The 17,411-nt window shown below is 35.6% G+C and overlaps 2 protein-coding genes across 5 annotated transcripts in view; both read right to left on the bottom strand.

Annotated features, from left to right (window-relative positions):
* Nucleotides 1–201: 201 nt before the first annotated feature.
* Nucleotides 202–10,513, bottom strand: tmem87b (transmembrane protein 87B). 4 transcript variants are annotated; one of them, XM_056250667.1, is made up of 20 exons: nucleotides 10,348–10,513; nucleotides 9,429–9,489; nucleotides 9,208–9,299; nucleotides 8,987–9,121; nucleotides 7,933–7,989; nucleotides 7,795–7,839; nucleotides 7,590–7,683; nucleotides 7,405–7,466; nucleotides 6,366–6,549; nucleotides 5,329–5,428; nucleotides 5,156–5,249; nucleotides 4,924–4,994; nucleotides 3,498–3,607; nucleotides 3,362–3,420; nucleotides 3,167–3,270; nucleotides 3,015–3,088; nucleotides 2,824–2,894; nucleotides 2,008–2,060; nucleotides 1,875–1,905; nucleotides 202–1,521 (listed from the first exon to the last, which is right to left on the bottom strand). In XM_056250667.1, the coding sequence occupies exons 1-20, from the start codon at nucleotides 10,483–10,485 to the stop codon at nucleotides 1,480–1,482; spliced, it is 1,677 nt and encodes a 558-aa protein (XP_056106642.1). In that variant the 5' UTR covers nucleotides 10,486–10,513; the 3' UTR covers nucleotides 202–1,479. The 4 variants fall into 4 exon arrangements, with proteins under 4 accessions (XP_056106642.1, XP_056106641.1, XP_056106644.1 ...); XM_056250666.1 differs by lacking the exon at nucleotides 4,924–4,994 and adding an exon at nucleotides 4,396–4,467 and having other exon boundaries at nucleotides 3,498–3,606; XM_056250669.1 differs by having other exon boundaries at nucleotides 5,344–5,428.
* Nucleotides 10,514–14,173: 3,660 nt separating this feature from the next.
* The window catches only part of mertka (c-mer proto-oncogene tyrosine kinase a), a 40,521-nt gene continuing 37,283 nt past the window's right edge, over nucleotides 14,174–17,411 (bottom strand). Inside the window, exons 18-19 of the mRNA XM_056250679.1 lie at nucleotides 16,779–16,915; nucleotides 14,174–14,686 (exon numbers count right to left, since the gene is read on the bottom strand). Coding sequence (XP_056106654.1) covers nucleotides 14,260–14,686; nucleotides 16,779–16,915 — 564 coding nt within the window. The 3' untranslated portion in view covers nucleotides 14,174–14,259. The remainder of the gene's footprint in view (nucleotides 14,687–16,778; nucleotides 16,916–17,411) is intronic.

The raw sequence follows: 17,411 nt of genomic DNA, 5'->3' as shown, positions 1-17,411 counted from the left end.
TAAAGTAAAGCGTTTTTATGAAGCAAACAAAACAGTAACACATGAAGGACAAGGTCAGCATCATACAGATAAATTGAGCACATCACCGCATCCCATGACCAAAAGAAACCACAATAACTTAAAGTGCGCTTGAAATATACACAATTCATAAGTTATTTCACATGTGGACACATAAAGGAAATAAATAGACATCTTTCGGAAGTTTAACAGTCATCCTGCAAGGTAAAGCACACATCGTTCTGTTAAGCGGACATGTCACAGAATGTCCAACCGAGACCAGGGCCGATTTTACTGTGCTACTGCAGAACAAAACTCAAGAACAGAAGTGTGTTAAGGCTTCAGTATGCATCTACACACAGATCCAAGAGTCATACGCTTTTCCTCAAAAAGAAAAACAAACATGTAAAGGAATATTTCACCAAAAAATGACTTTGTTGAAATGTTGTTTCAAACCCATATAACTAGATTTCTTCCATGAAATGCAAAAGCTGCGAGCCTTTATGCTACTTCGTTGCCTACAACCAAAGTTCAAGCTCAAAAAAGGCATCTCATGCGCTATATTCCAACTCAATAGTTTTGTGAGGAACAGACCAAAATATAAGTTATTCACTGCTCTTAAATCTCATTCACAAAAGTTTTTAGATTGCATGGTGTAAGAGAATGCTGCAAAGACGAAGGTTTTTGGCCAATAATTGCTTAAATTTAGCTCTGTTCCTCACACAAAGCTATCATACGATTTCAGAAGACTTGCACAAGTCGTATGCACTACTAAATTTTCTTTCAGAACTTTCACGGAACAAATATGAGGCCAAATAAATAATAACAATTTCGATTGTTGAGCTGGGCTCTGTGCAAAACAAAAAACAACTTCATACAATTATTCAGAATATTTATGAAAAATTAAGAATCATTCTGCGTATTTAAATTACTCCCTGCACAAATACAAATTCGACACACCGACAGACATTCTACTATTCACATCATGTGCTGAAATTATAGACAAAATGTTTGAAATAACACTTTATAAACAGCCAAAGAAATGAAGACGACGCTTTGGTCAACTTGAGGTTCCTTATCAATGTTTTTCAATATCAAATGACACTCACACAAAACAAACCCATTTAAATAATACATTATCTCTGCATATGATCAGTTGCTCATAATTTTGACAGGTATGTCATCACGAAAGTTTAGAAACATAGACCGTCGTCACTTTATACAGATCAATGTTGACTTTAAAGTCTTCTGGACGTTTGAACAGTTCAGGAAAAAAAGAGGTATCACCTCACATAAAGTTCAGGTAGTACGGCGTCTAGATCATCTAGAATGCGTCCACCTCTTCAGCACGATTCTTTCAATGTTCCCAAAATCCACCAACCAAACGGACCAGAGGAAGAGTCTGTGGCTCTCTGGTGAGGGTCAGATGCCAGTGATAGGAACAGCGGTTTGGTTGATCTCTGGAGCTTTGCTTTCGCATCCTCACTCCATTTTAGACATCTCATACTTGGTGGTCATGATCTCCTGTTGAAAATCATGTATTAATTAATCAAATTATATATGTAAATGTGACAGAAATACATAAACAATGCATGCTGCTATGTCTAATGCACACATCTGACATTTCTTTTCAATTTACAATCCAATTTTTGTCAGCTTTTTATTTTTATTTAATTTCCAACATTAATACACTGCTGTTCTGTACCATAATGCATACAATAATGCAACGTAATAATTAAAAAATGGCATCATGTGATGACTCATTATTTTGTCTACCCTACGTATCCAATTTCACCAGCAGAAAACAAAACAGTAAGAAAAAAACTAAAAGATAAAGCAAAGCAAAGCTACGGTAGAAATGAAATGAGTATACATACCTCATCTGAGTCGAGAAGAACAGGAAGAGCTCTGAGAATAAGAAACATGAATAATTAGAAATTGGCATGGGAAGTTTTGTCTTGTAGAGAGTAGAGGCTGTATGTAAGTATGTATGTGTGTAAAATGACCTACACATCAGAAAGAGAGGTAGGAATATTGTCCTCCACCCACTTCAAGTCTTCATCCTGCAACGATCAAATATTTCTTGTTGTTGCATGAATAATTATTACATTTATTGATATTTATTATATTTTTATTATGGACAGGATATATATATATATATGAGCTGCACGATTAATTGTTTAAAGATCACAATCTTGATTCAAACACACATGTGATCTTATTCTTATATGACGATTTAGCTGTGTCTATTAAACCTTTGACAAGTACGATCACAACTGAACATTCAAATCTGCATTCACACCGACACTAACCCAGAGAGAGCAGTTGTCATGTATAGGTATAAAACAACTTCACAAACAGTCTTACAAATAATTCATATTATCACAGAAGTACTGGGATAAAAATGTATAACTCGGATGTAAACACTGATGTCTACGGAAGTGGTCAAAGTAGAGCAAATCACCTTTTGAAAGTAGCTTGACGCCTGAAATAAAGATTGTATCAATTGCATTATTACACCAGTAGCTGGCAACAAGTGACTGTTAAAAAATGTATTTTCAGCACCAGAAAGATTTCTTATTATTATTATCAATGTTGAAAACAGTTGTGCTGCTTCATATTTTTACGGAAAACCATGATACATTTTTTCAGAAAGTTCAAAAGAACAGCATTTAAATAAATAAATAAACAATCTTTTGTAACATTATAAATGTCTTTACTGTCACTTTTGATCAATTAAATGCACTCTTGCTGAATAAAAGATTGCTTACATTTTTTTTTTACGTTTTAAAAAGTTGTATTACTATATGGTAGAGTTACACTGACCGGATTAGCAGCTGCAGGCTTCACTGTTCCATTGGTTTCTGTCTTCGCTGCTCTCAACTTTATTCCATCAGCTGAAGATGAAAGAATGCATATTAATTAACCCACAATTTTCATTTAACACCATTTCCACACAGTGCAATAATATACAGTGAATACTTCAAGACATAATGACAAAAAAAAGTGTTACTGACCAATATTTGCAGACACCAGGAACTCTTCAATCTCCTCATCATCCGAGTCATCAATGAGCGGCGTGAACGCATACCTACACACACAGCACATGGATGCTGCTTTAGAAGAAAGACAGGATTTTGGACCATAAAGATATGTTCAGTACGCTTGCCTTTGGTTGTTGGCAGACGGCCTCCACAGAAACATGATGACCAGCAGAATGATGGAGAAGAGGAACCTCCAGAAAGCATCGTCCACCCACAGCTCCATCCAGTCCTGCTCATAAACACACAACAACCAGTTTCAGGTGTTCTGGATCTGCTCCAATCTGAGAAGAGCTGTAACCTCAGAGAGTTCAGGTACTCACCGCCTGGCAGTCGGATAACCGGAACTTCTTTGTTGTCCAAACCATGAAAATGATGGAGGCTGAAACACGACACATATAAATCAACTTTGACTGCCTTTCATCTTTTAACTCTATTCAGTTCATGCCTTATACTCACCGAGAACAGCAAAGATGAGCGTGTTGGTGAAGTGTCTGTACAAAGACAACTTCACTGGGTTTCTCCTGAGCTTTAGAGTCTTAATGGTTTGTGCCAGACTGACAAATATGTGAGATATAATCAAGGAAATATTGACTAGGAATATTCTGGGTTGTTATTGACCTCATTTTTGTGCATAACGTGTGGCATGCCGTCAATTATCACAGAGGGGGGAAAAATAATAACACACTAGAATAGAATAATGTTGGAAATATGTAACTATCACACTGTTTCAAAAGTATAACCATGCACATATATGAATGTAAGCACTTCTAGCTACACAAGTGTTATATTGGATTTGTTTTTTATAATATGCATATTTATAATATATTTAATAATAATAAAATACTATGTTTTGGTGTGCAATCAGGTTGAGTTGACTATTCAAGATCAAGATACACTACCATTCAAATGTTTGGGGTCAGTCATCATCAGTAAGATTTTTTAACCCTTTTGAAAGAAGTCTCTAAAAGAACTTGAAAGAAAGTTTTCTATTTGAATATATAATAAAATGTATTAATAAAATGCATTTCTTATTATTATCAATGTTGAAAACAGTTGTGATGCTTTTTGAAATTTCCTTGCTGAATAAAAGTATTAATTTCTTTTTTTTTTTTAAATCTAACTGACCCCAAACTTTTGAACTGTAGTGTAGTGCTAAAATACACCAGCTTGCATTATGTGGATCTTTACAGTAAACATGTCGTATTGATTTACACAGTGAAGGACAAGGACATTTTAAGCATTGTGCTTAGCAAGAAAGGTATACGACATCATGCAGGAATAAATATGGCCGCTACAGCCCAATAGACACATTGTGCAGGGACAAAGACACAAACACGGCTCCCTAGAAGGATATCCACCAACACAGAGAGGAGTCAAGCAGAGCCAGGGGAATGTTGGCTAGCAGGGCCAGGTCAGAGTCTTTAGCCTGAGAGAGAGAGATGCACAGGGGCGGGAAAATAAGGCATAGCAAACAGTAGGAACCAGTTCTTCTCCAATGAACATACATCTTGTAAAACCCTTCTCAACTACATATGCAAGAAATATGCAATGACAGAATAAGTCATTTTAAACACGGTTATGTTATTGGTGACACTACAATAAGATCTCATTTGTTAACATTAGTTAATGCATTGGCTAAAATGAGTAACAATGAGCAAAACATCTTTAAAGCATTTATTCATCTTTGTTAATGTTAGTTAGATTTTTTTTTTTCACGGTGCATTAACTAATGTTAACAAATACAACTTTTAATGTTGTAAATGTTAAATTTGACATCAACTAAGATTAATAAATGCATTTAATGTAGAGACCTAATGACACCTCATTGTAAACTGATAGCCTGATAATCTAACAGGTTTGATAAGCCCATCGGAAGGATATGAACCAGATGGCCGAAGAATCAAACATAGCTAGTATAACATAAGTGATGAGGGCTGGTCCATTATTTCGACCCTTAAAGATCAACATACACCAATCACATTCATTATTCACAAGCCCTAATGACGTCTCATTGACATTTATTAGAAGAAAATTGGCAGTTTAAATTATGCAGTTGCATAAGAAAAAATGGGGAAGTGTGAATGGTTTGAAATGCTCCAGGATGTCATCTTTACCCCAGTGATCCTCAGAACGCCCTCAATTGCAGCACATGAGAAGTAAAGCACACCCAGACCCACCACTCTGTGCATGACGGTGCCTAAACGTGGTCTGAGGACACAAAAACATCATCATCTCACGCTCTATATAATCATCCTGAAACCTGCAAATCAATGCTTTCATCACTCACTTGACAATGCCGTACCCAAGACTGACGATGATGACGAGCAAACGGGCCAGAGTCCTCTTCAGAGCGGAGACGAGCTCGGCAAAGATCAGAAGACCCTGAGCTGGAGAGAAGACAAACTATTAACTATAAAGAGAGTCAACTATTAAACATAGAATTATCCTATAGGTCTATTTGAAGTTTGTTTTTTAGTAAAAAAAATATCGATCCAAGTGTCATTCATTTTAAAGAAAGATGGCACAAGGACACTTTCAAATCAAACATTTTACAAAAAGGTTTGTTCAATTTTACTTGATAAAACAATTCTTCTAGTGTTGAAAATTAAGACAAAAGGACACTATACACTGCTGTTCAAACATTTTGGGGTCAAATAGTAAAAAAAAAAAAAAAAAATAATTAATACTTTTATTCAGCATGGATGCATTCAATTGTTCAAAAGTGACAGTAAAGACATTTATAATGCTAGTATGCTACAAAATATTTCTACTTTAAATTAATGCTGTTCTTTTGAAATTTCTATTCATCAAAGAATATCATGGTTTCTACAAAAATCTGAAGCAGCCCAACTGTTTTCAACACTGATAATAATAATAAATGTTTCTTGAGCAGAAAATCATTAGGATGATTTCTGAATGATCACGTGACACTGAAGACTGGAGGAGTAATGATACAGAAAATTCAGCTTTGATCACAGGAATAAATTACATTTTAATATGTATTACAATATAAAACAGTTATTTTAAATTGTAATAATATTTCACAATATTATTGTTGTTTTACTGTTTTTGCTCAAATAAATCGACTTTATGAGCAAAAGAGACTTTTTTAAACAACATTAAGAAATTTTACCGACCCCAAACCTTTGCATGGTAGCGTACATCTAATAAAAATGAGAAATATCCTACATGACACCATTTTATCTCACGCAACAGTTGCTCAGACAGTTTTACGTGTGACTTAAGTGTCCACATTTGTTTGGCCATGGTAAGAGAAGTTATGAAATTGAGAAAGAAAGTGTGTTAGAGTGTATTCTGACTAACATGCAGATCCCACGTTGTTAGTGTTCTGATATTCAGCACAGAAGACGGCCTTCTCTATCATCCCCAAAAATATGACTCCTGCAATCCAGAACTGGATCCTCAGCAGGTCTTTCCAGTAGCAGGACGACCAGACGAACCAGAGCAGAGCGTACAAAATGTACACCATACACATCACCATGTAGAACTGAAGAAAAGAGACAGAAAATGTGTTATTCCGTTTGTACAACACCGTTTCAACCAAAACCAGAAAACTTTTTGTCTTTTGGCTGTTCATTTACATTACAACAGTAATGTAATGGGACAGTAATGGTACCTGAAAAAGCAAACTTTGGAAAAAAGGTTTTAAAGTGCAAGTTTTTAAAACAATACCGTCATCGTCTCCTTGTAAATTACAAAGAAATTATGTCATTTGCATGCGTATCACATGTTCAATCAATAGGCCCGTAGTGTTTCTTCGCAAAATGACATGGCCAACTACTGGCCTGGCAGAATACAGTGTTTTTAGTCGTTTTCACAGGAATCGTTTTGACAACATTGTCAAACTTTTCTGTCTTTAGTACATTGTTGTCATGTAAACGTAACCTACGATTTTTTTTACGATTAAGATTTTAGCATTCACCAGATTAAAACCGTCCACTTAGAAAAGTAAAAGCATATCTCTCCTCAACCAGACACAGGATTTAAGCTTTCACTCATGTTCACAGCACAAATATGGCAGGATAAACTTAATAGGGCTTTCTAGGGTTTTAATTATGGCTTTTGATAATAAAAATTACATTACTGTTCAAAATATTTTGCAAGATTTTTTTTTAAAGAAATTAATATTGAATGAAGGCATTCATATTTTTATTAAATAAATGCAGCCTTGGTGAGCATAAGAGACTTCTTTCAAAAATATTTAAAAAATCTCACCGACCCCAAACTTTTGAACTAGTGTATATTTAATTATAATAATGCATATTATATATATATGTTATTATAACACAGATCATATTGCACCAATAAACAAATGACACAAAACCGATGTGCAACTACTTACGATCATGAGAGGCCATTCAGTGACAGAGAGAAAGCCGTGGGTTCCCTTCATCATAACACTGACTGAAACGCACAATTTAGATAAGATGCAATGCAAAAAGATGACATAACTGCACAGAAACACCTTATTAAGCAGCTAAATATTCATGCATCTATGACAAGATCAGATAAGGTAATTATGCCTACAAGTTAAATTCCAGTTGACATCTTGTTTGTTTGGATTGATTGACACCACCAGCAGGAAGGGCCCATCCCTCCAGGTCGTAGCAATCACATTTTCCTTCCAACAAAGAAATGATGTGCCATTACATAACAAATCTTTTACTCTCTCAATCTTTTACTGCAGGCAAATTGGCAAATACTCCATATATTATGTCCCAGAATGTCTCACCTTTGCTTCGGCCTCGGCAACAGGAGAACTTGTGAAACTGCCTTCCTAATGTTAAAAATATATATATATATATGTTTCTCTTAGATATTTGGAGAACAATCAGGCTTTTGAAGCAGGTCAAAAGTTAACGGCACCTACCTGGAACTCGCCATCCGCTGCAACTGTTTTCAGTGTTTTCGGTTCTGCTTTTGATTTCTGTAGAGAAATATGGAATAGACAACATTAAAAAAAGCAAGTAACAATTAATCTCCAAACATTCAATTATGAAATAAAGATTAACATCAGCTGATTGTCAGGACGTTGAAAGAGGTTGTAAACAAGACACTCATTTGACATTATTGTGAGCTATTTTTGTAAGTATACATCATCACGCTAGTATTTGTTGAACTGCCTTTAAATTATGCTGATTTTAATGTTTAAAGACATATCATTGTGTCACACAGAGAATGTGAGAATGATACTTCTTTCACATTGTAATGTTGTGTGTGTGTGTGTGTGTGTGTGTGTGTATAAAATGCTAAATAAATGTGTTTTTTCGGATAGTAAAATGTGTCTCAGACCAGTATTTTTGATTTTGTTAATGGAAATAAATATAAAATAAACATAAAAATTAGATAAAAAACGTAAAAACACAAACAAAAACACAAAATGAGAAATATTTCCTTCCTTCAACTAACTCAAATAATATCCATTTAAGGTGAAGTACTAAAATTACTAAACCTGAAATAAAAATGGTAACAGTTAATAACATTAGATAATAAAAATGTTCATGTTAGTTCACAGTGTATTACCTGATGATCTTAAAAATGTATTAGTAAATGTTGAAATTAACATTAAGATTAATAAATGCTGTAGAAGTATTGTTCATTGTTAGTACGTTAACTAGTGTCATTAACTAATGAAGTTAACAAATGAAAACTTATTGTAAAGCGTTACAATAAAAATGAATGAAAGCTAAATAGAAATACTTAAAATAATAAATAAAAGTGATAAAAAACACTACATAATTACTAAAAGTTAAACTAAAATGAAAACTGAAAATATAAAAAGAAAAATAAGATTTTTCTAAATAGTATAAACTAAATAATACTTAAACAACACTGACCTGGACCAACACTTATTGACTCACAATAAAAAATGTGACTAAATAAGTCAAGCTGATTAAAAATGAGATCAAGTGTTGCAAACGTACATTGAACATAGGGAAGATGTGCATGTCACTGCGGCAGGAAAATGCCCTGTATTTGTGCTGAATATACTCTCCGGGTCCGAGAGGGTTCGGGTCCATACTCCGGCCTCGACTCAGTGGCGTCTTTTCATACATTTCCTAAGCGAGCAAACAAACAAAAGTTCAACAAAGAAAGAGCATCACACACAGCTGGATTTCAGAAGCATATTACAGGTGCCACTCACTTCAATATTGTTGTACTCATTGTGACATGGGTAATGCTTCAAAAACCACTGAATGTTGAACGTCACTTCGTCTGGGCAACCAAATGATGTCACTGCAAGGAAAATAAAGACCGGGCGTACGTCACTAATACTATCCAGTTAATAACAATCATAATAAATAAATGTTTTTATTCAGCTTCATCTTTGATCTATGCAAAATACACAAATAAAAAAACAGATACCTTTTAGTTCAATGTCAGTGCCCTTATACATGGATTTTCTTAACAATAAAGGTCTTGATGTCTAGAAAAGAGAATATTGAGACAGTACATATACAGAAAACATACAATGTGCAAAATCTTTCTACAGTTTCTTTCAGAGAAAGAGCTAGCTGGTAGCTTAAACTGCTTCGATATGGCATTGTCTTACAATGGCAGCCACTGGAAACCTCAGTGGAAAAATTAGACAGCTCTTTAAATATTTGATAAGACCTTGTCACAAACTTGTAACACAGATCATATGGACAATCAAAGGTGACAGCGTCACAGTCAAAAGTAATAAAGTAAAATCCTCAGTTTGCAAGAAAAGGCTCCATTTATTGCTATCAGATACAGCAAATAGTGACAAATGTTCTTTTTTTTCCAATCAACACCTTGGTTCTTTGCATTGTGTCCTGCGTGTATAATGATTAAACTGGGTAACTTAAATTGTAAATGCTATTTATGGCACATCAGCCTGCTACATGACCCAGAACTAACAAATTACAACCATCTGATCATGACAGCATTATTCAATATCATCTCTCACATGGGGTTCATTACCGCAGCCCTTCATGCCAGTTAAATTAGTTAAAAAAAAGACACAATATTATGTTTTGGAGAGCTGTATTATAAATCACTGAGCTACTATCACTGATTCCCCCATGTAAACACAGCAGCGTTATACTTCAACAATTTAGCAGTATTTCATCATCTGAATGACTCCGACAGCCGTCTCATAACGTTTTATTCTAAATTCTAGGGGTTGTCTTACTAACAGTAACGTAAAAAAAACTCTGCGTAATCTATGAAATAAAGATGCCCTGGTATATACTAGCTGTTAGCATTTGGCTTCTTCGCTCATTGTCATCCATTTATAATCATAAATATCATCCACTCTCACATTAAGCACTGTAATAGTCCACATTCCCATCTCTGGAGCGGCGTTAACTCCATTTAATGATGAAATGATGAATAGAAATGGGATAAAACAGAGCAAACGGCTGCTGTCCCATATCCACCGACAACTTCGGACGGCCATGTTTACTGACCAGAGACGCTCGCTCGTGACCTCGTGACCCTCGCACTGGCGGACACGCACGCACGCGCGCACACACGCGCACACACACCTATGCGTGCGCGTGACACGACATGTCATGCCTTTCGATCTCATAAAACACAATATCCTTTGGACAAAATTAATCTTCTCATTAACCTTTTGAAATTAAGCGATAACAACAACAAAATGACACACTTTTATTGACACGCCTGAAATTACAATTTTGTGATCTGATTTTTTCATGTTCGCCTACACTTATTAAATAATTATTTTTAACACATTAATAATATAACCCTTACAAAGATGAAAAACTAAAACTAAAAAAAAAAAAAAAAAAACTATGAAAAACTATTTTTTTAAAAACTAAATTAAACATGGTTTTACTATATAGGTTAACCATGGTATTTATAGTAGAACTGAAATGTTGTGATACTTACGTACTGATTGATGAACTCAGTAAACATCAGATTTTAAGTGAAATTCACACTTAAAATCAAAAGGGAACGTTTATGAGTACAGCTTCTCATATTAATGGTAAATATATATATATCAAAACCCTCAGGTACTGTTGTCAAAAATGACAGAATTTATTTTTATTTCAATGAAATGATTGGACTATATTCTAGTTCAATAATGTTTTTTATTTAATATTTTGTATTTTTATGGCACTAAATTATATTTATGCAGTAATCCATCCATTTATTCTCTTTTTGAGCATGGACCTGAAAATAAAATGTCCAACTTAAACAGTCATAAATATCGAACACTTGGTTTGAAATAAAGATGACACTTGGCAAATTATGTAGTGAAAAAAGTTAAAAAAAGTTAACTTGTAAAACAGTTATAAAACTTTACATTTATTGTTATGAAAAATGCTCAAAAAATACAATTTTCCATTTTAATATGAAATAAATATTTTCCAAAACATGTTTTACTTTAATAATGTGAGAAAATCAAAGCTATAAATCTAAACAGGTTGTGTTCCAAATTTGAGGTTGATATCTTAAAAAATGAGTTTTCAGTAAGATTTTGTTTGGCAGCAGTACCAAACGCTTCCACTAGACGAAATTCGTCTACCAATTATTTCCAATGCGCTCATTTTTGACTGTTAACAACACAAGTGTGACTATTTTTTTCAGGACCATTTAACCTTTTTAAATCATGTCTATGATTCTTTTTGTGTGTCTGTTCACACTGCAAGTGCCAAAACCTTTACCAAGTTTCGTACCATTCCGGTAAAGTAAAAAATTCAACAACAAATTTTTTTATTTTTTTTTCCGGCAAAAATGACCGAACAACACCAGAGAATTAAAGTAAAAACATGGACAAAAACAATTACACAGCACCTAAAAGCAAATGTCATTTTGTTAGAACTATTTAATAAGATATTGTTCATAATGGCAGTAATAAATTGCACTTTTATATCAATCTCAAATTAATATTATAGATATTGCTATTGTACCTCAATCAAAAGGTACAGTAATACAAATTACTTAAGACAACATTTGAACATTTCTCCCATAGATTTTCTTCATGTCAGTTTAACTTCTAACTTAAAGCTGCAGTCCGTAATTTTTCCTCTTTGTCGCCATCTCTGTTCGAAACCTGCAATTGCAGTCATTCGCGGAATTATCAACTTTACGTGGGTTGTGCCTCGGCACGGCACAGCGCGGATGAACACAATATTTTGAGGAGAACATGCGGCTGTCAGTCGCCGCCGGTGTGGATACTGGCATTCACAATCACAGATTATACGTTTTGGAAGTATGACCAACATAATAATTTTCACCGGAAAGTAACATCCACTTTTGTTCTGACCAACTAAGGAAAAAAAAGCATTGCAGTAAATCGCGCTGATTAACGATTGCTTATCATATCACGTCAAAAGGTGCAAATTATACTTTGTTCTCAAACTGGTCATGTTAAAAACATCAGCATTGCGTGACTACATGTAATGCCCTTCCGATATTATCCTTGTTTTCGCATGGGCCGGTTGCAGTCTCTTTTTTTCTGTAGCCACTCCGAAGTCTGAAGTCTTCTGCATTTTACAGCGGGTGAGTCTCTAGTTGTCACTGGTGATTGTCGTTTGAACCTTTCTGGATCCGCCACCAAATTAATAAGTTTAATTATATCAAGTGCTGTGAGAAAAGGCTATAAATCTCCACCTCCAGCATCCTCACACTCATAGCCTACTAGCCGAGACTCTTCTTTATGTGTACAGATGTGTGTGTGTGTACAGATGTGTGTGTGCAGATGTGACGTAATGACGCAAAGACATGCTCAAATCTCCCGCGGAAATCCACCAGTACCACTGGAATTAAAAACATTATTACAAGCTTACCGCTTTGAATCGAGCTACGGCAAGCAGAGAGTTTTGAACACTGGCTGGTTATGCATTTGCTCAAATTTATTTTGGATAATTTTTAACCCAAAAAAGTTACGGACCGCAGCTTTAAAATGTAAAAAACACTATATACAGAAAAAGAGCATGTCCTTTATATTTACAAAAATGCATTTCTAATATACAAATCAGATTCTATGCAAAAACAAAGTTTAGAAAAAGCTTAAAATCACAATGTAGCTTAATTTTATAACACTTTCGAAGACAATTACATTACAAAAGGAAACAGTCTCCTCTGAAAAATACAAGACTTGTTTCATAACATTTGTAGCATCACAGTTTTGCGGTCTGTGCGTTAACATGCATTAAGGCAAAGACATCACCATGGTAAAGCTTTCTGACAAGTTCAACCAGGTGCGTTTAGGGTCTGTCGTGTTTCTGTGAACTGTGAAAGACTGAGGTCAAACCTGCACAAGGCTTTCTTCACACTGCGCTCAATTTGTTATTTTGCAAGAGATGCAATTGGAAATTGGTTGCAATATACTGACATACTGTACACTACTGTTCAAATGTCTTGGGTCGGTAAGAAAAAAAGTCTCTTATACTCATCAAGGCTGCACTTATTTGATCAAAAACACTGAAATATTGTGAAATATTACACTTTAAAGGCTGATCACAGTGTCACATGATCCTTCAGAAATCATTGCTGATACAGTTTAAGAAACATTTCTAAATATTTTCAATGTTAAAAACAGCTAATTCTTTCAAGAATAGTAAGCTCATTTATTTGAAATAGAAATCTTTTATAACATTATAAATGTCTTTCCTGTCAGCTTTAATCAATTTAATGTGTCCTTGCTGAATAAAAGTACTAATTTCTTTTTAAAAAAGAAGAAAAAAATCATACTGACCCCTATTATTTGAAAGGCAGTGTAGTAATGAATGCCATCATGATGTTCCTTTAGACTTTCCTCTATTTAACAAGTCAGACAAGTCAGCGCATTTCTAATAATCTTATATAAATCATAGATGTGTTTTAGAGATGGCTTGTAAACAGAAAATACCAATTTATTGCATACTTTGCAGTGATGCAACTTTTTGATGTCAAAACATTTCCTTGTAACTCAGCTTAATATACAGACTATATTTAAAGCATTCATGATTCCTCTGTAAAGTGTAACAGCGTCTCTATGGTGCTTTCAAAACATTGATCTGTATTTTTGAGCATCCCATCAAGCCCATCACAAGTTCATTTGGCAGTTTGTTTGACCACAAGTGTTCAAAAAATCGGAATAAAGTCATTATTTATTCAGTGTGTTGGCGCTAGTGACACCGAAATTACACACTTTAGTTGGACACCACAAAAAAAAGTCAATTTTCGGATGCATTTCAAATTCCCATCATGCAACTCTCCATCAGAGCAAACGTGTCGTGTCACTCGATGTTTTCTGCGCCCCCGTCTCGTCCCTGACCGTTTCATCGCTGTCCTGTTCCAAGATTCTGTGATTCAGTAGTGGCGTATCAACAGCAGTTCTCGCCGCGTGTTCCCCGGAGGATTTGATGACAACCACGTAACGGTCGTCCTCTGCGTCTGTGCTCTCGTGCACGTCTGCTGTGGTTTGGCGACTGCAGGACGGTGAGGAGGTCATCACAGGCCCTTCCGCCGCCACGCCGGGTACATCGTCGTCCTCCTCGGGGAAGCTGGTGTTGATGTAGATGATGTCCCTCCGGTTGGACACGGCGGGGAGTTTCCCTGCCAGATTCTCCAGTCTCTTCCTAACCTGTGTGAAGTCGGGTCGGTCCACCGGATCAGCGCTCCAGCAGCTGAACATGATATCATACCTGAAACACCACACAAGACATGTTATGATAGTCAAATCAGATTTACTTAAAAAAATAAAATTAAAAAAATCATCACATCAGTTAATCAGCAGTTTTGTCTTGTTTTCCAGTATTTGCTCAATTATGTGATTTTAAAGCAACACCAAGTAACTTTTCCTTTGCGGTCGCCCTACAGGTTGGAAGTGGAATTGTCCATTAACGCTGTCGTAAATAATTTATCCTAGCGCATCCTACTGTCGCACACACGCTCGTTGTTTATCCGGCACCGGCTTTGGAATCAACAATGGCCACAGACAAGGTAGAGTATGTTGTATGATTTCATGAAAGTATGATGTATTGCGACATCAGAAACGAAGAAAAACAAAATAATGACTATTGTAACGCTTGATGTAAAGCAAGTCAAATTTGTAGTTTTCTTTTGTCTCATTAGAACTACAGTAACGCGACCCGATCTGGCAATCTTACATAGCGTGGTTATAGCTGATATCCAGAAGTCCAGAAGTGCCTTTCACCCTGTTACGACTTAATGAACCAATGAAACGATTTTGGAAACATTATTTTAAGGTAAAGAATCTTACTTAGTGTTGCTTTAAAGGTTCCTAATTTTGGTTTTGAGTCTCCTACAATAGGTTTACATGCATGCAATGTCAAAAAAATATTTATTTTACAAGTAAAATACATTGCAGCATTAACTCTTTTCTCACAGTGTCTGAAACTGTTCTATAAAGGATTCGGTCTCTTCAAACCCCTCCTTTCTGAGAGCTTCCTCTGCTCTGATTGGTCAGACGGCCCAGTCTGTTGTGATTGGTCGGCCGCTTACAACGCGTGTTCGGAAACGAAACGCCTACGTATTACCATATCTGAATTTCAGCTCTTCCTCAGGACTTTATACACAGTGATACGAAGAGTAACAACAGTGTTTTTTTTTTAAAGCACGAATCCTCATCCTTTGGAAGTTCATGCAAAGTGGATTTGCTTTCGCAGCGCAGAAAAAAGCATCTTCTCGACATGAACAACACAAACTAAACTCTTCCAGTCTCAGCTACAACTACAGTGTTTGAGGGCGGGGCGAAGTAGACGTCGTTCGTGGGCAGCCAATGAAGACCACAGGCTGGCATTATGGAAATTTGTTACAAACCTACATAGGTTTTAGCAAGAAGTAAGATTACAATTGACCATACGCTAAGCCCCACCCTCCCTAGTTACTGTTGCTACGCCTGTCAAGCTTTCGTGCCTGGCACGTCTATTACAGTGTGTATGGACCGGTGTCAGACATTCCCAATGAGATAATTAGTCATTTTTGGCGAACATGTGAAATATCTGAGAGAGCAAGACAAAAGGGACTGCAGTATGCATTCCAGGGATATATCCACGACATAATATGCAACCGATTAGAGAATAATTTCATAAAAATTGAAGCTAAAGCATTTCTCCCCTCGGCTTTTAGATTTTCGGGAAGGAAAAAAATTCCACTCCCCCGTCCAAACTTTTAGGATACCGGGTATCAGATTTCCACAATCCATACGCACAACGCTTCGGCATGTTTCCCTCGCTCGAAAGCTTGCCAGACCTCCCGCGCCTAGTTACGGTTGCTAAGACACGATTGGCCAGTGGCGGTTTTCGGGCGTGGCTTAGCGAAGGGTCAATTACTGGCGACTCATTTCAGGCAGTTTAGAATCGCTTCTTTCTTTTGGGAGACAATAACTCCATTTATCCTGCACTTTGATCTTTAAAACCTTACAGACCTTTTACATTCACAAGCAGCTCTATTACACACTACATGAAAGGTAGGTCAATTAACAGATCAATTAACCCGAGAAGGAAAATGCATAAGATATAAGCAAAGTTGTTTCTGGTGCATAAAGTTTTATATTTTGATAAAACACAACGTTTTATCATCTTTTAGAATAATATACTGACGAATTATGCACAATATGACGTGCGGTAAATAATGCATGTTAAAAAAAGTAAATGTGGTCAATTAGGATTTCATGTTAACTAATAGTTTTGGACTGGATACAAGTTTTGTCCAGGAAAAAGGTAGGCATGCTATGACCACAAGCAGGATATCCACAGAGATTTTAAAACTCACAGTTCATCAAGACAGTCGTTGGGTTGTTTCAGTCGGTTTCCATCAAGGAGATAGTCGTAAATCTCATGGTTTTGTACTCCAGGGTATGGGGTCATGCCTCGAGTGGCTATTTCCCACATGGTCACTCCAAATGCCCACTAAACAGGACATTAAGGGAAAATAAACATTAACAAACATTCAAAAACCCTGACTATGGTCTAAAGCTTATCAATGAGAAGTCATATGTCGTATGAACAGCCGTTTCCTGTACCAAAGTAACACACACACTACAGTTCAAAAGTTTGAAGTCAGTACGATTTTTATACTTTTATTTAACAAGGAGGCAGTAAATTGATCAAAAATGACATTTATAATGTTACAAAAGATTTCTACTTCAAATAAATGCTGTTCTTTTGAACTTTCTATTCATCAAATAATGCTGAAAAAATGTATCACGTTTCCACAAAAATATGAAGCAGCATGAACTGTTTCCAACATTGATAATAAATCATCATATCAGAGTGATTTCTGAAGGATCATGTGACACTGAAGACTGGAGTAATGATGCTGAAAATTCAACTTTGATCACAGGAATAAATTACTTTTTATAATATATTAAAATATATTATAGAAACTGTTACTTTAAATAGTAAT

This window comes from Rhinichthys klamathensis, unplaced genomic scaffold (assembly GCF_029890125.1).
Source record: "Rhinichthys klamathensis goyatoka isolate OS25496 unplaced genomic scaffold, OSU_Roscu_1.1 h1tg000072l_1, whole genome shotgun sequence".
NCBI lineage: Eukaryota > Metazoa > Chordata > Actinopteri > Cypriniformes > Leuciscidae > Rhinichthys > Rhinichthys klamathensis.
The sequence above is the reverse complement of the archived record's forward strand: the minus strand, read 5'-3'. Positions and strand labels throughout refer to the sequence as shown.